At 37.7% G+C, this 22,273-nt stretch overlaps 1 protein-coding gene across 1 annotated transcript in view; it reads left to right on the top strand.

Annotated features, from left to right (window-relative positions):
* Positions 1–22,273, top strand: part of LOC145784209 (low-density lipoprotein receptor-related protein 6-like) — a 29,790-nt gene continuing 7,517 nt past the window's right edge. Inside the window, exons 1-19 of the mRNA XM_082595985.1 lie at positions 1–137; positions 2,361–2,530; positions 2,763–2,998; positions 3,691–3,888; positions 4,083–4,417; positions 11,107–11,238; positions 11,950–12,150; positions 12,916–13,084; positions 14,242–14,375; positions 15,686–15,821; positions 15,996–16,206; positions 17,438–17,671; positions 18,494–18,720; positions 19,068–19,255; positions 19,620–19,755; positions 20,190–20,383; positions 20,694–20,854; positions 21,065–21,163; positions 21,743–21,847. Coding sequence (XP_082452111.1) covers positions 74–137; positions 2,361–2,530; positions 2,763–2,998; positions 3,691–3,888; positions 4,083–4,417; positions 11,107–11,238; positions 11,950–12,150; positions 12,916–13,084; positions 14,242–14,375; positions 15,686–15,821; positions 15,996–16,206; positions 17,438–17,671; positions 18,494–18,720; positions 19,068–19,255; positions 19,620–19,755; positions 20,190–20,383; positions 20,694–20,854; positions 21,065–21,163; positions 21,743–21,847 — 3,330 coding nt within the window. The 5' untranslated portion in view covers positions 1–73. The remainder of the gene's footprint in view (positions 138–2,360; positions 2,531–2,762; positions 2,999–3,690; positions 3,889–4,082; positions 4,418–11,106; positions 11,239–11,949; positions 12,151–12,915; positions 13,085–14,241; positions 14,376–15,685; positions 15,822–15,995; positions 16,207–17,437; positions 17,672–18,493; positions 18,721–19,067; positions 19,256–19,619; positions 19,756–20,189; positions 20,384–20,693; positions 20,855–21,064; positions 21,164–21,742; positions 21,848–22,273) is intronic.

The following is a 22,273-nucleotide window of genomic DNA, read 5'->3' as shown; positions in this document are numbered from 1 at the left end:
ATGACAGCTACAAAATGAAGCTATTGGTTGGACCTATTGTGAATTATTGTTTTACATTCTACATTTATACAGCATGAAATTTACAATTTTGTTTGTTGGAATTTTTTTGTTGATTTGTCCTTTCTGGGTCATCTCAGGTATGGCTTGATTTCTTTCTTATTTTGAATTTCCATTTATCATGTTTTTATTTTGACTTAATATAAATTTATTTAAAATACAATTGCCAGTTTTGCAATGTGTCTGTTGTTTAAAAATTCCAAAATGTTTACTTGGGCACTTACAACTCACTTTCAATTGAAGATTTAAGGCTGTTAATGTGATAGGCTTCAATAACCAGTGCTACAAAAATAATCGCAATCCAGTATCCATGATTCGTATATCCAAGGATTAAAAGGTTTTCAAAAGCTATTTTAAGTTTTCAGAATGTATATTTTGCTGCTTAAGGATTTTGTCTGATGTAGCTTTGACTAAAGCAATTGCAGTGACTAAAGTTGCCACGAAAGGCCATGATTCTGAATAAACAACTATTGTGTATGATTTTGTGATAACAGCAGCTACTTTCTGAAAGAAACATAAAGTATTGGTGTGGTGAACTTTCTATAGCCAACCTATATGTGCTAATAAATTGTATGACTGGTTATTTTCATAGCATTATAATTTCTGATACACTGTAATTACTACTCTAATATTATTAATTATTATAATTGTAATTAATTCAAGTTTATAGACAAGTGGTGTTCAAATTTATGCTAGTTTGGCTTAAGACTTTTAAGGTTGAAAAGTTTTATGGACCACTGGCACTAAACAGTGTAGACACATAGAGAGACTGTTAGTCAAATTTGTACAAAATATAATGGCTATGAAGATCGTTTCACCTTCAAGCTTGTTATGTTGTTTTATGTTTTTGTTGTTATCTACTTATTCAACTGGGGCCTACCCCCCCCCCCCCCCCCTTGAACTGCTCCATTCACTGTATTTTTTAATTATTGGCCATATTCCAATGACAGAGAATTTAATTTGAGTGTCTAACAAAAGCAAATTTAACCAATATTATGGTAATTTTTATTTCAAGCGTTTCTAAAGTCATAAGAGTAAAACTGTATTCGACAGTAGACTATGCTCAATAAATCAATAAGTAATTTTTGCATAAAAAGGCCTGTGAAAATTCCAACTGTCATGCTGTCAACCTGCTATAGGTCATACAACATATCCTGCAAAATAAACCATGGCATTTTTGTTTTTCATGTAACACAAGAATTTTATATAAACTTTGCTGAATTAATTGTATACATTACCTTTATCTTGGCATAGCAGATCTAGTATTGAGTGGAGGTTACCAGTGGCGGCTCGTGGTCTCAAAACATGGGGGGGCTGCATCAACCAGTAGGTTAACTTAATATAAATAATAAAAATCTGTACCGGACTGAGTTATAAATGCACTGAGTTAGGGTTAGTAACACAGTAACATGTTCTTTTAATTGGCTGTCCTTTAATGTTTTTATCATTTAAAGTAAACTTTTAATAATGGCTTGAATTTGGTCAAGTTTAGGTGGTCACCAGATGGAGCTAGTACTATTTTGGGACTTGGTATTAACTTAGTTGGTTAGATCTATGCTTGTGCTTTCCAACGATAGCAAATTTGTTGAAATTGAACAACAAATGAATAAATGGGAGACAATTTCCTTCAGGTGTTTTTCAGTGCATTTCCACCCCGTACTTCCTCCTTTATAGTAGTCCATTCCAACCTGTGTGACGTTCAATGACGTTATCATCCCAAAAGGACGAATTGTGAAAGAGCACCAATAATTACAGTAATTGGCTTTACTTCACATCAAAACTAGTCTGTATCAGTGACTTCTCAAAACACAGATCAAGTAAAGTAACCTACGATCCCTTCACCTAATCACCGATAGCTTCCACACGCTTACCCTAAAGATTTACGAGAACCAAAGTTGGAACCCCTAACCAGGGTCTGTTCTATTTGCAGTCCCTACAGCGCTTGTTCAGTGATGCTAAAAAACTTTTTTCTGAAAAACCTACGTCATAAAAAAAAGAACAAGCAACACCGGACCTGCAGAATTTGCAGACCCAGAGTTGCCAATTAATTCTTGTAACACAAATTTTTTTTTTATTACAAAAAATAATTAATATTAAGAGTTTTTTTAATTTTTCAAGCGAAATAAATGAAAAAAACATGGCAAAACTATCTATATGTAATATAATTCACATATGCACAAAAATGTTGAGGGGGCTGCAGTCCCGCAGTCCCTTATAACGAGCCGCCACTGGAGGTTACTGTATTAGATGCTGGGATTCAACTGGTTGGCAATTTATGTTCACTATAAATGTTTTTATTGCAGAAGATGATCCATTATTGTTACTTGTAAACCATGCCGATATACGATTAATTCCAGTAAAAAATCCCAATAATTCTCAGATGGTGACAAGTCGATTAATCCAAGCAGTTGCATGTGATTACATATATGACGAGCATTTAATTTTTTGGATGGATGCAATGGATTATGGAAAGGTAATTAGTGTTCAAATCAGTCACTGAATCATGCCATTCTTGGAAATAGACTTGCTTGCTGTCTCATTCACTTGTTGTAATGTTTTTGATATTAAATGTGCATTTTCAACATCTTTTTCAACCATTATTTTCAACTTATTTCACTTGAAGTTGTGTTAATTTGTGAACTGAAGGCGTTTTAACATTTAAGTTTGTTTTTACTTTCTTTTAACAGATTTTTTCAAACTTTCAGGGTAAGATTCAATACGTTAACATGTCAGATCCGGGACATACAAAGGTTGATGTAATAGCTTCTGGCATAGAACAGCCTGACGGGTTAGCTTGCGACTGGATTGGCAAGAAGGTTTATTGGACAGATGCAATGACCAATCGTATTGAAGTGAGTGAATTAAACGGCACATCACGGAAAGTTCTGATTTGGGGTCATTTGGATCAACCAAGAGCTATTGCTTTGGATCCTTATCATGCGTAAGTTTGTCTTTGTCATACTCGTTTTAATTGTAGGCATCACTTCAAACGATGTTGTTTCAAATATGTTGCAACTAAGAGTCTTCGAAACTAACTTACTTGATTTGAATGAAACCAAATTCTCCACTAAAAATTTACATTCAATGAAACCAAACTCATAACCAAAGGATGTAGATTTTTTTAATGTTCATTACTCTTTTTAACACCTTTGGTGACAACTAGCTGAAAACCAATCCTGACACAACACTGCATCAGTAGTGGTATTGTTTTTGACTTGTAGTTGTATGTGTTGCAAGTTGAAGCACAATGAATTAATTTTTTTTAAATTAGCATTTTTTCATGTCAACAATCATGCAGATGCAGCAGAATCTTTCACATATGATCCTCATAGTGAAAGCTGATTGAAACAAAACTGCAAATTTTGGGTGAAAATAAGTAAAATTTCTCAAGTACCTCACGTAGTAAAGTTGAAGTTTTTGATAATTATTTTACTGTTAGAGATGTGTTTTTTGTTTATTTCGGGTCTATGTTTCGGATACAGGTACTAGCACAAGTGTTTGTAATGTGATCATTAATCAATTTCTTTTTTTGCAAACGTCTCACTGCAGTAGTTGGTAGTCCTGACATTGTAATGTGATGTGAAGTAACCTTTGTCAAGTAAACCCCACTGTGAACTTGTGCTTGATTACCAGATACTTGTACTGGACAGACTGGGGAGAAGTCCCTAAAATAGAACGAGCTGGCATGGACGGAACAAGGCGAGAGGTTTTAGTCAGAGATAATATTTACTGGCCGAATGGCATCACTATCGACTATGTGGAAAGCAAGGTGTACTGGGTAGAAGCCAACTATCACTTCATTCATCGAATGAACTTAGACGGCACACAAAGGTATCATATTGATATATGTGCAGAGCAGACAATAATCTGTACAAGGAATGTGACTTGTAAAAGGAATGTGACTTGTTTTCATTTTAAAAATGAACTTGTGTGTACTACTCTCTTTTCAATGTTTTATGCAAATATCTATCTCTGATATGTCATGCTTTGTTGTTTTTTGTCATTTTTACTTTTCTTGTGCGCAGGGAAGAAGTTATTAACGGTGACAAAATTCGAAACGGCTTTTCGCCCCCCAATAATCTAGTCTCTCCACTTTCCACCATGCCCCCCTCCACCAATCATCCTATGTCTCCTCGGAATCAAAAAAGAGGCGAATCTGAAGAGCAGCTAAAACTATCTGGGGCTCTACAGCATCCCTCCGCCATCACATTGGAGGGAGAATGGCTGTATTGGACAGATTGGGCCACTGAATCTATACATTCAATGTTAAAAAATGGGACTGGATTACCGGTTGCTGTCAAAGAGCATGATATTTCTCCTATGGATCTTCTAGTTTACAGTCAACAACGGCAAAAACCAGGTGTGATCTGCATGATGTCTTATCATTACTTCTGTGCAGCTGTGGTGTGTAGCCTGCGTATCCGAATTCAACTTCGTAAAAGTTGCGAAATCGTTTATGTATTAATGCAATCAACACTAATGATGGACCGGCTAGCAAAGTTGTTTTTTTTTTCAAAAAATTTTCTTTGAATATAATTTCGGGAGAGAGCTCTCTTTTTTGTAGCACAGGCAGCAAGGCACGATAACACAAGATTGAGCATTATAAGAATATATTACGCATATTTACACTTGTTTGTTTCATGTGTAATAGCATATATTTTTATGATGCTCAAGCTGGTTGGGTTGTGTCTTCACTAGAAACTTAGCCCAGCGGCTACGCATCAAGCTATAGAAGTTGATGGATTGTCAACTATCAGTCTGTTTTAATCTTTACGACCATCTCACTTTCTCAGCGATCTACCCAGCAAATCAGTTTTCCTTTACGCTTATTCAACGTATGTAGACATCGAATCAGTGTAAAAGTGGTGATTTGCTATCTGAGATAACGTGGGACTGATACCCGTTTAATGGTTGGCGTAATGGCACTGCATAGCTGGTGCAAGTGAATATTCATTTGGCCAAAGTGCCTCCCTAGATCGCCAAACGAGCTTATTTTGCTTCTACGTTTGGCGATGTTGACAGAAGATATTTAGTTTCCCCAAGTTTTTATGGCTTGTATTCAACGCGGCAAGCAGTGAACCGATTCACCGATGACTAATTCAGAACTGAGCGTTTAACGTACATAATCCTTTTACCCTTTTGGGAGTTTGACTCAATCTAAAGCCATTTTCGATCAATCCTTGTCATTTACTGTACCAATGTAGCATCAAGCTTATTGTGTGTGTTCCGCTCACATTTCTTATTCAGATTGAAGATACTGTAGTTGTCTTTACTTTTTTGCCTAACTAAAGTTGAACAAAGCGTTCTTTCTAAAAGCGCACTGAACAAAGTTTGGCTGGTGTACACAATACAGCAGCTATGAATGGTCTAACAGTGTTACAAAATTTTATTGACACAAGCAAGCTTAATATTGAATTTAAACTCATTGTTTTCTGTGCAAATACCTGCAGACGTTGAATTAATGTAAAAATGACTGATTTGCTGTTTGGGTAAACCTGAACTAGGGGTTGTTATTCCAACCTCACAAATCATTGTGCTGTTTTATGCTGATTTACTCAGGTGATCTTTCGTGTGAAACAGGATTATTCAGATTTCACCTGACAAAAATGTTAACCATAGGTGCATGAAAACACCAAACATTGTCTGAGAAGAATAATAATAATGTTATGATTTATTTATTGTCACTTTACAACTGCTAGGATATTTTGGCGACAGGGCTTTTTTAAAATTGTGTATCGGTTTTACAATGGCATGACATTATTACCCGACTTATTCTCAATGTGTTATGCAAGAAAGAACACAATCGGTGCCGTTTTTAAAGTCTTTGGTTTGGCCCGACCTGAAATCGATCTCAGATCTATTAGCACGAGCCGAACGCGATAACCACTCGGCCTGTCGGCCACTGAGCAGGTGTATGATAGGAAGTGGTAATGTAACAAGTAAACTCTGGGAAGTGGGAACATCACTTGCTAGATGTCAAGGCACTTGACAATGGCCGTTTGCCTATCGAGTAATCAAAAATCGTCTAACCATTTTGATATGGTCAAGGTGAAAAAAAGTGAGATATTTCACCACCTTTTACATTCTTTATCTTTGGTTTTACTTTTCAAGATTCTCTATACCGTATATTACAATTATTCCGATCCAGGTCTTTTGTTTACATCGTTCAAACGTCAAAAAACGAAAACTTTTGCTAGCTTGGTAGCCCACTTGTAATTAATCTTCTGTAATGGCGTCTTTTGAAAAGACGTTTGCTGGAAACCTTTTTATCGGATTACATAATTGTGTTAAGTAGGCTAATCACGGTTTTTAGCATGCGTTTGATGGTCACCCGTTTGGCCAAAAACTGTCGTGTTTTTTCTTGAATTCAATTGGTTAATTGGGTTGTTATCCAGAATTGGTTTTTGTGACCTATCATCATCATCAAACTGCCTTATTTGTAGCGCACAAACCTTTTTACACTCTTGGATATTATAGTATTGTGAATAGTGATCTAAGTTTAGTGCAGCTGAGCTAATCTGGTAATTTTTCAAATATTTCAGTGGCAAAATAATTTCAAACTGGCACTTAAGCATTTTAGTTTACTGCAGGCCTGTGGTTGCTTGGCACAGCTATGTTATGATTGCCAGTGGTTGACTTCATTTGAAATTGTGATATATTTTATTCGTCACCGGATTAAAACTGGACTACTACATTTTAAGTGGAATTTGAACCAATATAATTATGATGTGTTTACAAGAATTGCAGTTGGAAAAACTGCCATGTGAAGTTTTGGTCGATTTTCACGAATGGCATCAAAAAAATTAAGTACATGACTCTATTCCTTTCTTACCTTTTGCTGATGAGGTACAGAGTAAAGCTGAAATGCATGTTTGGTAGGCTAAGCAATCACCACAACTTCATTAATAGAATGCTTGCTTGCTGGGGATTTTTTACTTTTTAATTGGGTTGTCATGTTGTATGAGTTTACTGTTTATTATACAGTTTGTCTTGTGCGGCTTATTTTTTTGTTCACCAAATTCTTTTTGTGTGTTTTAGCCGATGACCATTGTTAATTATGCTGTGAAAACAAATGTTCAAAGTCTTCACTTCAGACCGACTGAATCCCGATTTTCAAAACTTCCATTCTTTTACATCGGCGACAATTAAGGCGTCGCCATTCAATTTGTGAAGTGCACATTCATGTTACTTCCTACCACCCAGACCACGTCTAACTTTGTTTTAGCCATTCAGATGTGTAATTTTAGGCAAAAAGAGTATTCAGCTATTCAGTGTTGTCGTTGATATTACTGCATTCAATTTTTTTCACTAAATTAGATGCTTTTGTATCTGCTTTACGCGGATTCTCTATTGACTTGACGTTAAGCAGGGTTTAAAGTGTCGATTGTCGAAATTCTCTGTTTTTCATTTCTGAGCCTGTCAGTTTTGATTGGCTGACATTGTATTTTAAGCGCTAGTTCACAGTCGAGTAATTGCGTTTCCTTCAGCCAGCGAAATCCGCCTTTTTTTTCGTCGATTCAACGTGTGCAGACGTTAAATCAGTAAAAGAAATAATATTCTTCTACATGTGTTTGATGACAATCACTTAGATAGGAATGGTGGTTTTTTTATTTCATCACAGCATTCACACAGTTGAACGTTTTTACGTTAGTTAGATGTCTATTTTAAGTTGAGTTCACAGAAAACAATCATTTTTTCTTGGGAAAGGTTCTTCACTGATATTGAATTATCTTTCTGTTATGTTTGTCATCTCCAACAGGCTGTATTGATTAGATAATGTTGCTCTAATTTAATCAAGTGCCTCTTGCTGCAGATATTATAACTCGATTTCATCTTCGATAATATCGCTGCATGCCTCATGGGTTCCCAACTGTAAGTGCATACATACCATAACAGGTTGAAAGGGTGTCGTTGAGCTGATTTTCTACCGAATTTCCAGCTTAACATAAGCGTTTGAAATTGTAGTACCCTCGTGCAGATTCAATGATCTGAGTATCTGCTGTTTTCTTCAGCCTTGATGACTTTGGTTTCACAACTTTTACCAAACTACGCGCATCATATCAAGGATACCCAAATGCCACAGAAATACCTTAAAAAATTAAACCAACTCGGCGATGTTGGCATTGTTTCTGCGTCTCTTTTTTGTAGATTTTAACGTAGCTCTAACTAACCACAAGATACGCGATTTTATATCAGATAATTTTATCTGTGGCGGTCGGATGATGCAACGGATAAGGCCCTCGTAGTGAAATCATGCGATTCCGATTTGACAACGTCTTAATGTTTTCATTTTCACCCCTTTCGATGCTTGAATTAAAGTATGGGAACCACTGTTACCTTGCGGGTTACCTTCACGGTTATTTACCTTACGTTTGGAGTTATTTAAATGCAAAGTCATGTGTTCAAAAATGTGACTTTTTTTTTTGAGAAAACTTTCTGTGAGCTTTTTTGGGACGTGGTTTGATAGTTGGAGTTGGTGGATAAATCTTCAGATGAAAAAATACATTTTTGTTGTATAATTTTTGTTCATGAAGGGTTTAGTCTTAGTGGGTACATCAAAGCTAAAACTCGACTACCCTTGATCTGTGTTGTTTGTTGAAACTAATGATTACAAATGTGTTTGGTGTGATTCCCAATAGTCAGTGTTTTCTGGTGTCAGTTTGAGTGCTGATAATTCGAAAACTTGGTTTGATCTTGTTTATGATAAAGTCGTGTTTCAACGTAAATTGAGATCAATTTAAGATCAAACAACCGAAAGTGTTTGTGCAAGCGCAGCGGCTGAAGATGATTTAATAGCCTCGCGAGTGTCGCTCAATCTTTGGCGCAAAACCACATCAAAGGGCTTTGGTTGAGTCTATTCACTTTCAAGTTGATATCCATTGAACCTCAGCTAACATTATTTTCAACCGCTGCTCAATTAATGTAGAAAAGCTCAGAACACAGGATAGCGTATCAATGTGATATTGTGATTTATGTTTCGAGACTTCTAACGTACAATTTTTTGCCACCATCGATTAAGAGCTAGATGCATCACATCGGTTACCGACAACATTTTTCTCGATTTCAGAAACCGCATTGAGTGCTTGGTTGCAATCAGCAAATCTCCGGAATTAAGCTGCCAATTCAGGAAATTATCAGCTCTTGATTGATTTAAATTGCAATTACAAACTTAAGATTTAATAGGCTGTGTAGATAACACTGAAAGATCTATTTTGTAATCTTTGCGTCTGTTTTCAACACAACACAATACAATACGGGTTATATCTTCTTCAATTGCCTTGCCTGAACCAGGCATCGACGGCCTCAGATTATTAGACCATTTGCTCCTATTAGTATTCAATTGTATGTTGTATGAATGATTGTTTCTCCTGACTTGTCGATAAATTGTTTCAGATGAGTTTGTTTCCGTTGCGCCATTGTTGCAAAGTAGAAATATGCTTTTGCTAAACACACAGACCACACAGAAACAGTACTGTCTGCTACTTAGTCCTCTTATCTGTTCGCTACCAATATGCAGAACATTTTGCTATTTAGAATCTAGATAACTGGTAAGATTATCCTGACAAGACACATCACTTCGGCGTTTTGTGTCCTCGCTCAAGGAAGTCACTTTCTCATCATGTGCCAGCAATGCCCTGTCCAAAAGTTTTTATTTTGTTTAACTTCATATGTTTGCAAAAGAAACTGAATCAACGTCCTATGATTCTTGGCATGATGCATCAGAATCATCAACCAAATTGCAGGTTGTTGGGAACCATTTTAAGTAAGAGAGTCATGAAAGCTGCATATTTGGAAATGTATTTCCCTACGAGCCATACAATGCTTTAACACTCAATGTAACTAACAATAACATGTAGTGGCAGTTGGTGAGTTGTGAAAATGGAGCCGCATCTTTGCTGAAGACGAGAAAAACCACGAGAGTTCTGTGAGGAAATTTAAAAAAATTAAATTTACATACATTTAAATTTAAAATTAAATTTACATTACATATAAAAATTAAATTTACTACATGGGCACCGCTAGTCATGCATTTTGAGATAAGTTCACCTCTAAATTATGATGAAAAGTTGTGATGAAACTTTCGCGCTTTGAACTTTGGAAGGTTAGATTTATCTGCGAGCGAGATGCCGTCATCAAAAGAGTCATACATACGTTCCCGACCCCTGAACTGAACTGTTTTGCAGCGTTTTTTTATTAACTGCCAACACTCAATAGTTGATTTCAAGAATGCTTGTCATCTATTCCGTGCATTTCTCACTGTTATAAAGTACACGTTGATTGACAGATTGGTTGTCTTGTTACCGCGTTATCACATCTGATAAACAATAAAACATTATTTGATTATTTTTAATTATAGTGTGTGATCATCACCGTGCTTGACACAATAATTGAGCCAATAAACATACTAGCCTGCTTAATTAAAGAGTTTCACTTCGCAAGGTTTTCATTGTTTTTTTGTGATGGTACATAGGCACCTTATCATTGGAGTTACGCCCAACCCAACATATTCAAGTGTTTACCAAACCGAACGTTGGTGGCTGTGCCTCTTATCTTTTATCATCTTGATCCAAATTCTGTTTTGTCCCCTCTATTGAGAGTAGCGCATTTTTTCTTTGCAGAGATTGTCTGTACTCTTTTCCTCGATCTCATTCTCTGTCGCATCTTCTTCCTTCAGGATGTGTGCAACCCTAATTGTCCCACCCTTCACCTTGCTTTTTCCATATTCTTTTTGATCGTCAACGGTTTCTCTTACCATTCACCTGAGAAAGTGCCCTTCTCTAGCACATGCCCCATTTATAATTCTAAATTCAGTTACATGGTCTTTCATGCTTCTTCTTGCGTTTGAGAATGAATTTCTCTCGTTGGACACCGGGGCGAGGGTTTATCCTTTTTACCACCCCGGGTGCCCTGTGAGTTGCGGTTTCTGATTGTTGCCATTCGCTTCATAAATTTGAATTACCAGGACTCAGTACGAGGAGGTTGGCAACATGAGTCCCGTTTTTGTTTTTTAATGCTTAACATCATTTCACGTGATTTTGTTACTTTCAGGTTCAAATCCTTGTGACCGAAACAACGGAGGCTGTTCTCATTTGTGTCTGTTGTCTCCCGATCCTCCCCACTACCGCTGTGCCTGTCCAACTGGTGTGCAAATATTGCCTAATAAACAAACCTGCCAGAATGGTAAGTTATTTAAGTCCTAAGTAAGCAAGGAAACCTATCAGGTTGGTAGGAATCTATGTTAATGTATGCTTGTGCAATATGTTGACTAGTGGTGTACAGTTTCTACTGTGTAAATTCTATCATATTATATCGAATAATATCCAAGATACTGCAAGTGTCATTACACATTCGCAAATAGTGCAAGTTGTTAATAAGAAAAGAAATTAACCGCACATCCACAATGTGCTTTCAATTTTCTGTTTGGCGTTGGTTAAGCCTTATTTTGATTCAATTCAGTTTGTAAAGTATGTTCTTTCACATTGATTCAATGTTTGCCGTCGTTGAATCAATACCATTCGGACGCACTTTGCAAAGGTTTCCAGCTGACAAAATCCGTCTTTGTGAACGTTCAATCCAAATCTGTGGAGGTTGAATTGATGTGTGTTTATTCAACTACCCAGACAACGAAATCCGTCATTTTTACATTAATTCAACGTCTGCAGACGTTTCTTGCTGTCTGGGTACATACATTGCAGCATGTTCACCAAAGACCGATTTTGTGATGTCAAAATAACAATTCTTAAACTGCGCAGCTTTCCGAGTACGACAAAGCCCAGGCAGCAAACGTTGCCTTTTAAAACAATATTTTAACATTTTCCAACGTTGCAACGATGTTTAAAGAGCAACGTTTGCTATCTTGGAAGCATTTGAATAAACAGCTTTCTGACGCAGGTCCCAATGAGATTCTATTGCTGGCAAGGCGTGCGGACTTGCGTGTGATTTCCCTTGACACCAACGACTACAGCGATGTGTTGATTCCCGTGGACAATGTGAGACATGCGGTCGCTGTTGAGTTTGACCCTGTGGAGAAATACGTTTATTGGACTGATGATGGACAGAAGGCGATCCTCAGAGCTCATTTGAATGGTTCAGGTACACATTGCGTATTGTCTATGTTAAAGTTGATTTTTTATTCTTTAGATATTTCAAACATTGAATCATGTTTATCTTCAACCAGCTGCGTGGCTTAATTGTAGTTCAAGTCGTTGAAATGATGAAAAATAGCAACTTTGCTTTTATCTGCAAATGGATCGTTCTTCCTTTTTTGTGAGTTTATTTGTCTCGGAAAGCGAGCACTGAGAGCCGATCAGGCCGCATGGCCCTACCTGCTTAAATCGAAAACTGACCCGTTTTCGCTATACGCGAGTTACTGTTTGACTGTTTGTAATAACTGCGTTCAACTTCAAATTGTTGCAATTACTTTTTACGTTCCCTTTTTTATTAGCATGTCAGAGAAATCTTCTCTGAACGGCTTAGCTAGCACTTGATAGTCCGCCATTTAATTGTTGATAATTAAATACTAGTTATTGGAATTTACCCAGAAAATTTTAAATTATCACCAGCACTATATTTATCTAGAAGATTATTACCTTAATGCGAATGGAGTTCAGAAAATTCCCATCCTAGTTATCAAAAGTGGTTCTACTTAAAATTGATTCACCGTTTGCAGACGTTTGAGCAATGTAAAAAATAGTTTTGGTGGCTAGAGTAGACCTCTTTTGTCATTTCAAGAACCAAGAAAAGTCACCGTAGCCTAGTATGACTCTATGTGAAATTGTGAATATACGTTGCTAGCTCACCAGCTACGCAGCAATGTCCTATACGTTTTTTCAGCGTTGGTTGACTTTGCTTACGCAGGTTCTGAAGCAATCATTAAAAACAGTGTGGAACAGTCGGACGGGATGGCCATCGACTGGATAGCCAGGAACCTCTACTGGACCGATACCGGTCGCGACTACATTTCGGTCTCCAGACTGAATGGAACTTCAAAGAAAGTCCTAATCGAAACGGAAATTGAAGAGCCAAGGTCTGAGATTTTATGTCGCATCAGCAAACTGACGGTTATTGTTGGTTTTGTTCGAAACGTCACTGGCCCGCTGCGCGAATGTTTGAACAAAATTGTTCAAAAGAATGGCCAATTTCGTTTCGATGTACTGTCCCTTACCCGTTGTTAGTTACGATTCCTTTTGAAACGTATGGAATTAGGTTTGCTGTAAGATCGGCACGAGAACGAGATAGAATTTCAGTGCGCAGAAACCAGCGTAAGATTTATTGGATTGCAGTGTACTGTACTGCTGATGTAATGTTTGTTTGCCGTGGAGACGATTCCTTTTGAAATATACATAAATTAGAGAATTTCGTTTGGTTGTAAGATTGAAACGAGAACGAAACGCATTAGAATCTCTGAACGCAGAAAGCGCCGTAAGATTCAGTCTATTGTCTTGCGCAAATTTCTTAGTTTAGGTTCCAAACAAAAATAATTTATTTGAAAACTTTTTTACGCAATTTCGTACCATTTTGACTCAAATTCTTTTCTCGTTGCTCTGTTCCGTTGTGCTTTGTTGTATCTTCCATAGAGTGAAATTCGCTTCTTTCTAACATATTCTTGTTTCGAACACCCGTGCTAACTTGCTTGTTGGCGTCGTTTTACCCACAAAAAGTTGTCATTAAAAGCGAACAAGAACTACTTTAAAAGGTCAACTAACACTTTTTAAGTAAGGTTTAAAATTCGTCATGCTTCGTTAACTGTAAACCAGCGCTGCCCTCATCTGCATCAGATGACTCAACTTTCACCAACTTCTCTGCATGCGACTTTTGTTTGGTATCAATGTTTATGTGACTCTTCAGAGCAAGCAACTGGAGTGCAGTAACACAATACAAACAATTAGCAATGTGTTGTCAAAGTCCAACTGTCCCGAGGTAGTGCAATGAAAGAATAGTGCCCCAGTATCAGCCTTGCTGTAGAACCCGAATAAACTTTTGTTACTTTGATACCGTAAACGGCGAAACAACTGTTAGGCTCCAATAGCAGAAAAACTCTGACAAAGAAGACGTTTTAAAATTCTAATAACATTTGACCTCGAAGTTTTATTTGTGGCTGAGACACTTGCTTGATATGCAGCAGTGCTCTATCGTCTCTACGCTGCTATGTTGTATTTGCTGATGATGGTTGTTACTTTACAGAGCTATAGTTTTGGATCCTGCCGCTGGTCATATGTACTGGTCTGACTGGGGGAATAAGGCGAAGATTGAGCGAGCTAATCTAGACGGTGACGATCGATTGATATTCGTGGATACCGACGTAAAATGGCCAAATGGTATGTGGTTGTCTTGACTGGTTTTGACCTTTTGAGTTCGACTTTTTCATGTAAGTTTTGAGACGTAACTTTGTGAACATGTTCAAGGATCGTTTTCGAGCTTGTTGGGCGATTGAACAAGCTTGCATGACTGCCTGCTAAATGAACTGTGGCGTAAACAATGTTAGAACTGCATCGTAAAAGAGAGATACGTCTCGCTAAAGTCAACGAAGTCTTTTTAGAGGTTTTGCTAACATTGACTTCGGTTGCGTAGGATTCTTTTGAACAGGTTTTATGGGGAAAGATGAAGTCGAAATTCGAAATAACGTCAAAATAATGTCACAATACCAAATTTTAAAGCAATTTGATACTGTTTCACTAAACATGTGTCTATTTCCTGTTGCTGAAATTTACTCGCGGATTAATTAAAACATTTTTCAATTTCCAAAATGTATGCCCCTTTGCTATTCTATTCGCCTTAGAATTTTATGATCATACCTTCTTCAGTAATTAAATATTCAAAATAAGAAAACTTTTTGGTCTATTTTCTTATCATTGACAGTTTGGTTTACTGTAGCGTCCGATGATTTTGAGATGAATGATTGATTTAGCCTGTTCAGCATTAATTGTCATATTAAATTCTTGACCTATGAAGACAGGATCGCGTAATATTTCTTGATGATCTTGCGATTTAACAAACCGAACGGTATCATCCCAGACAGCAAAATCCATCATTTTGCATTGATTCAACGTTTGCAGACGTTAAATCAGCACAATGCAATTGTTTTATGTTTAAGCCTCCAGCTCTACTCCCTTTCATTTCATCAATGTGTCGAAAAATACATAGTTGGTGTCCTATAAAATTGAGAATTTTGTCAGACTGCCATGAAATAGAAGTCTGTAATAACTTTTCATAATGGTGTGAATTGCCCTTTTCTGTAACATTTTGGCCAAAATCCATGTGTTGAAACTTCCAATAAAATACAAATAGCGTTACAAAGATCTACGTAAAGACTAAATGTAACTAGTGACACAAAAGTCATGCCACCTGGAAACTGCTAATGTTGAACTTCACCAAAGTCAACTATTTTGAAGTCCACTTGCTATTTAGTTTTTAAAATCGTCCATGCTGCTGTGCTTGGAACTCATTGGTTTAAGTTTCTTGTGAAATCTTAAATTTTTTTGATGGTGAGCGACAAACGACAAGCCGAGTTTTCAGCATGAAGCGCGTAGCTGGGAAAATTGGCCTTTTTAAAGTTAATTTAACATCTACAAATAAAAAATATATATACCAGTTTTTCTAGCCAGGTAACCCCGCATCTAATATCTAGGTTTAGCCTTGGATCGCGATAGTTCTTTGTTGTTCTGGGCCGATGCCAAAGACGATAGCATCCAGATGATTTTTCTGAACGGAACCGGAAGAAAAACAGTCCTTTCTGACGAAATTCCACATATCTTCGGTTTAAGGTGCGTTCGAATGTTACGCTTTTATAACCTAGTTCACATTGGCACTCTTCGTAAAATTCTTCTCTGCGTTCAAAAGCTTTTGTTTGAAACTACAAATTTTTGATTTGAAACTACAAATTTTTGAAATTCTGGACTAAAACATCAGTTTTTGTAAATAAGACGTAAATTTTTCAGCTTCTTGGGTAATTACTTGTATTGGACGGACTGGCAAAGGCGCAGGATAGAGAGGATGAAGATAGGAGATCGTCACTCCAGGCGCATCCTCATCGATCAGCTACCGGACATCTTTGGAGTGAAAGCAACATCCATGGATATCCTTCCTGGTACGAACCCATGCGCCGTGAACAACGGAGGGTGTTCGCATCTGTGTCTGTACACACCGGAGGTTGGTTACTTTGTGCTGATGATGTTTGATATTAAACTTTTTAAGATTAGGACATTTTTTTTATTTTGTGGATGCTTTTCTTGTTACGTGACCTGCATAATGTGGAGGGAATGCAAGCAGCAATAACTCCCAGATTCATGCCCAGTGATTGAGGATTTAAATTATTTGAAGAGAAGGCAAGGAACCCAATCTTCGTGTCCACCAAGTGTCCTGCCAAAGATATGGCCTCACGCTTTTTAGCTTCTCGAACTTCTCCGGCTGGTGATAACCTGCGATACCTATTTTATTGGCTAGCTTCGATCCGGGGCTAACTGTAAAGCATACATTCACATGTTAACCATATCAGCTACAATGAAAATGTATTTACATCCTGTCGCGGCCGACCTGTCGCAGTACAACTGACCACGGCCGACTTGTCGCAAGAAAATTTCACCACAGGGTACAAGTACATCTCACCACTAGATGACTTGATGCGAATTACTCACGTTTGTTTTTCCATATTTTTTTCACCAGAATAGCTTATTATGAAAGCCTAGCTAGAGGTATGCGATAAAATGTCGGTTTACATTGCGGTAGTTAAAAGTCAAATATAACCGTCGACTGAAACTTAAATCACACAATTTTTTTTGTGCAGAAGAGTTATGAGGAAAAGGTTTGACCAATAAAACTAGCTTGAGCAACTAACACCAATGTTAGTGTCACGTTTGATGACATATCATATTTACTCGATTGTAAACCGTACCTTGTAAACTTTTTATTTCTCATCATTTGTGCGCTTAGATTCAGAGGCGGCTCAAATAGTTTTCATCAGTAGTATAACATTGAAAACATCTTAACCAGTCGGCATTGCAGTTAAAAGTTTTAATATTACTCTGTACCCTGTGGTGAGATGTCCTTGCGACAGGTCGACAGTGACATGATGTCCTGTTTCCTACTTTGTGTACCTCTTCGCCGTATTGCGTTAATTTCTTCTTCATTTCTTGTTTTAATTGAGTTTGGATTTCTGCTTCGTGTCCAGTGTCCGCCTTTAAACGTGTCATCAATTTCAAGACAAACAGTTTGCTTTTAATTGGCGTCGAACCGACAAACGTTGTTCTTAGGACACTCTACTACGCAGGCGACAGTTGCTGACAATTGCACTTTGTTATAATTTGAACTTGCTCTAGTGCATTTGTGTGCCGCGTTAAATTTACAATTGCTTGTACCGGTTCTAAATTTCCGCAATCTTTAGGGCGAGACGTGTCACTGCCCCTCTGGATTGGAACTTTCACCCACCATGAAGAACTGCATTGTCCCCGAAGCTTTTCTTCTTTTCTCCTTCACCAAAACTGGCGGCATTCGTCGCATATCCCTTGATACGTCACGAGGGGATTCCCTAATCCCTTTTTCTCGTCAAGTTGACGCGAGCTTTTTAGACTTTTCAGCAGCAGACGATCGTATTTACTGGACAAACACCAAAGACAGGGTAAGCTACCAATAATACAAGCTTCTCGCGGTCACGAGCCACTAACCCAGCAATGTGCTTTGTGTGATTCCACCTATTCTTACTCATAAATAACCACCGACGATGTGCAGACCGTCTTTACTTGGGAGATTTTTGTTCATGGACCGCTTTTACATTCAATGTTTTTGGGTTTTGACGAACCAAACTCCAGAAAAATAAGAATGAACATGCCGAAATATCGGTGTTTATCACTGTCTATTTTTGCTGAACTCGGCTGCCGAGAACGCACATCTGTGGCAATTGGCAAACTAATCATATTTGAGACTTTGCCTTGATAAAACCAAGTTAAAAGCCAACCGATTGTTGCGCAATCACACCTGTCGTCATAACCTCTCATGAATGAACTGTAACAATTCATGAGGTGTGATCACAAGGCACGGAGCTCAGTCGGAATGATCTAATATGATTAATGAACCTGCCAGGATTAAAAAACAAGTCATATCGCCTTTTCACTACCAGGATTTGATATTTTTGGTGCTAATAAAAGTATCACATGGTGAGAATGCATTTAGTGTAGTGTATTCGGGTAATGTGAGTATCAGGGCATAGGGTCAGGGTCTCACATGACGAACACTGCTATAACTACACGAATACATCAATTCAGGAAAATTATGTAGAAAGGAACGGAACGTTCTTTCTGGCATCAGTTACTGGTGAGCCCAGCCTCATGGGCGAAACACGTGTCTATCGCTGTCAATTCTTGCTGCACTCGACTGCTGAGCAACATAATTCAGAAAAATGTTACTTTTTGTTGATTTATTACAAGTTTCCCCTCTTCTGCAGACGATCTCACGGTCATTCATGAACGGATCCATGGAGGAAAAGTTTGTTGATGTTGGGATTGAGATCTTGGAAGGTCTTGCTGTGGATTGGATCGGAAGGAACGTCTACTGGGCCGACTCCTCCAGGAACCGTATTGAAGTTTCCCACATGGACAGGCCAAGCAGGAGATCGGTTGTATGGGAGGACATAGAAAGTCCACGGTGTTTGGCATTGGACCCTGCAAACGGGTAAAAACCAAGTCAATCTTTGGCTTGATATTTCATGGCTTTCTAACCTTTCTAGTCACATACATGTACCGCAGCACTCAAACAACCCTTATTGAAGTGACAATAAAAAGCTTGTAGAGTTGAACAATATTATTCAAACAATTGCAAACAACAAGTGTTAGTAAACCAATAATTACAAAACAACAAGTGCAAATGTTTCTATAATGTTTTTCAACTCTATGAATAGATGGAATAACATGACTGCTGCCAACTCATCTGCAAGATGAACTCAATTAATTAGTTGTCCATTATGTGTGTGTGGTATTGTAAAACTAATTCTCCAAAGTTTTTAAACCTGATTCTTTCAGCTTTATCTACTGGTCGGAGTGGGGTAGAGTGCCGCGCATAAGGAGAGCAGACATGGACGGTTCAAACGTGATGCAAATAAACAAGGGAAAGACAGGGAGGGTCAATTCTTTAACCATCGACTATCAAGAACAGAGGTTGTACTGGGTGGATTTCGATATCAACACCATAGTGTCGTCCGATATGCACGGTATGTCTTGTTTTTTTATTTATTGTTATTAAACAGAGTTTATTTCAAGGGTAAATACTGATAGATATTTTGTAGGAGCATTTACACTCCAGGAAGATATAAATTTTGAGAATGTACAAGTGTTGTTTGCTTAGAAAACGTATTTAACATTTTTAAACCTTAAATTTGTAAAAATGCAGCACAAGAGGTTACAATATGCAGCCCCGCTAACAAAATCTTTTTAACATTGATTCAACGTCTCCAGACGTTCAATGAAACGGATTTTTCAAGCTACCTAGATAGATTTTGCTGTCTGGGTAGGAGCATCATTGTTTTGCTCAGTGGAATTGTTGATAAACTTTCACTTGTGTTTCTTCGTTTCCAGGCGATCAACTCATTGACGTAGTGAAGGGAGGCGCCACGCAAACTATATCCAGCTTGACGTTGTACGACGACTACGTCTATTGGTCGGATTCAAAACGTAACTCAATCGTCCGAACCAATAAGATCACTGGAGACAAGTACGTTTAAGCACCAGATAAAATGAGCATCTTTCAATGTGAAGAAATGAGCAAAGATCTACTTTTTAAATCCACGTTTTGAAAGTAGTAAGCCAAGTCGCTAAATCTCACTGCGCTAAACATAAAGAAAGCTATTTTATCTTGAATTGTTTGTTGTGGAGTTTGCTTGCATTTTGACCCCATAGTACTATGCACTTTCTTACTAAAACTGATTCCACTCACAAACTCAAGCCTTTATTTTTTCTTCAGGGTGTTGATCGCACTAGGCAGCACATTCGAAAAACTTGTCAATTGTTAAGTTGCTGAACTCTACCCAATGTCATTGCGTATCAAAACTTCTATGCCTTCAATACTCACTATTACTTAATTATAATACTCGCTGTTACTTTGTTACTCACTGTTGTGTGAATTATTGACTATTTGAAAATTTTTAGCCACGTCACCAAATCTGGACTGAGTGACATTGACGACATCATGGTCTATCACGCGTCACGTCAAAGCGGCGTGACGTCATGTTCTCATGGTAGCGGCGGATGTCAGCACCTATGCTTGAGCTTGCCAGAAGGAAGGCACACCTGTTCCTGTCCCTCCCATTATTACTTAAACAAAGACAACATCACTTGTTCAGGTGACTTACAGTATGCCTACCGCGACTTCAAAAACGATACATACAGCAGATACAAGAGTGATACACACAGCAACATCTTTTAGCACAGTTTTAATCACTGCGGTTGTTTTCTACTGGATGACTTCTTAAGGTTTTTTGTCTTCGTTGTTATTGCACTATTTGATAGCATTACGCTAAAATTTGTTTAACTTGAGAGCTTTCCCCAGCTTTTTGGCGTTACTGGAGCGAATTAATTGACTTGGCGTATGTGTGTTGTGTACTTGTGTAGCTTTCTTCACACTTCTTTCATATTTTTGCTCATTTTCTTTAGCACCTTTGGATTTTCTTCTATTAAGTCAAACTCATTACATCACAAGAATCGTTTTCCTGCGTCCTGGGAGCGATGTGGCTGTTGTTCCTGATGGTTCCATATCCAGAAGAAATCGTGCACGCCCTAGCCCGGATGCCGTCATCCCTGTCAGGGGAATACAGGTGATTTTGAAAGATGATAGTCACCTAAAAGTTCTTTTCCCTTTTTTGTCTGAGAATTGGTTATTTGAAAGCATAAAATATTTCTTCATACCTGCCTTAACCAGAAAATCACTTCCTTTGTCCATTGATTCAATGTCCCAGAGACAATGCAATCTCAGTAGATGTTGAATCAATGTAAAAGTGGATATATTATCCAACAATACTTTGCAGGATGCTTGTTCCATTGATTATGACCCGTTAGCTGGAATGGTGTATTGGTTGGACTGTAAACTGGGAGAATTGAGAAGTTCTAGACTCAATGGTTCTGAGGTGCAAATATAAGTTATTTTCGTTTGGCTTTTGTTATAATAGATTCCGCTTTTTTCTCCGTGAAGCAATATGAATTTCGGAATTAAAAAGCAGTGAATCCAGTTTAACAGCAGGATTTCAATGCTGAAATGGAAACAGACATGAGTTCATTTTGGCGACGTGAATTTTGTTCATTTCATTCAGAACAGCTGATCAATGTCATTAACTTTCATATATGATGAGTCTCTCAAAACACGAGGTTCATATATTTAAATGAAAAGTTCTAATTGCTTGTTCCAGAAAGCATAGAATTCAATTGGCAGTATTTCTACGTATGTAGTGTATAGTAGTCACTATAGTAATCTTTGTTGTCAAGTGCTTTGGATTGTGCTCTTGTTTGTCGACATTTAATCACCCTCACACTTTTGTCGTATTTGAACTGTTCATCTGACAGTTTTTATTCACATACATAATTACATATGGAATCTCATGTTGAGATTTGCAGTCATTGCAAGAGATAAGAATCATTTTCCTGACTTAGTGTGATCGTACGTGATTTTCTGACGCGTGATTAAATGACTGTTCACTTGATATCCACAGGTACGCTTGCTTCTACGTAACAATGGTACACGTCATCAACCATTCGACTTTGCAGTCGACGCATACAGCAGGCTTCTGTATTGGACGGACAGCATCTCCAACTCTGTAAGTATCCGTTTTCTCAAAGCATACGCATTGCTCCCTTGTTCCATGGAAGCTGTGTGTGATGCTAAAAACCAACCTCGTTAACTTGCGGTTGGAAATAGTTAGCCGGACATTGTTATGTAAAATTTCAGCTGACATAAGTTGCCCTTTTTGCATCTATGCAACGTTGCCAGATGTTATAAAGTGAACAACATTTGTGTTTTACATTGCCGCACTCAATATTTTTTTGCCACTTTGGTTCAGATTTAATTTGTCTGGCTATAAAAAGATAGTTTTAAATTAATCAAAAGTAATATTTTTTATGAAATGCTTGGCCCCCATGTCCGAATTAATTTTATCACCGGTTTTTGCAAGTGACTCTTGTTTCAACGCAAGAATAATTCTCCAACGCAGAATGTAGTCCTTGCTGGAACCACTGCAATGGAT

Source organism: Aplidium turbinatum, chromosome 15 (assembly GCF_918807975.1).
Source record: "Aplidium turbinatum chromosome 15, kaAplTurb1.1, whole genome shotgun sequence".
NCBI classification, from domain to species: Eukaryota; Metazoa; Chordata; class Ascidiacea; order Aplousobranchia; family Polyclinidae; genus Aplidium; species Aplidium turbinatum.
Note: the sequence above shows the minus strand (reverse complement) of the source record. Positions and strands in the feature narration are given on the sequence as shown.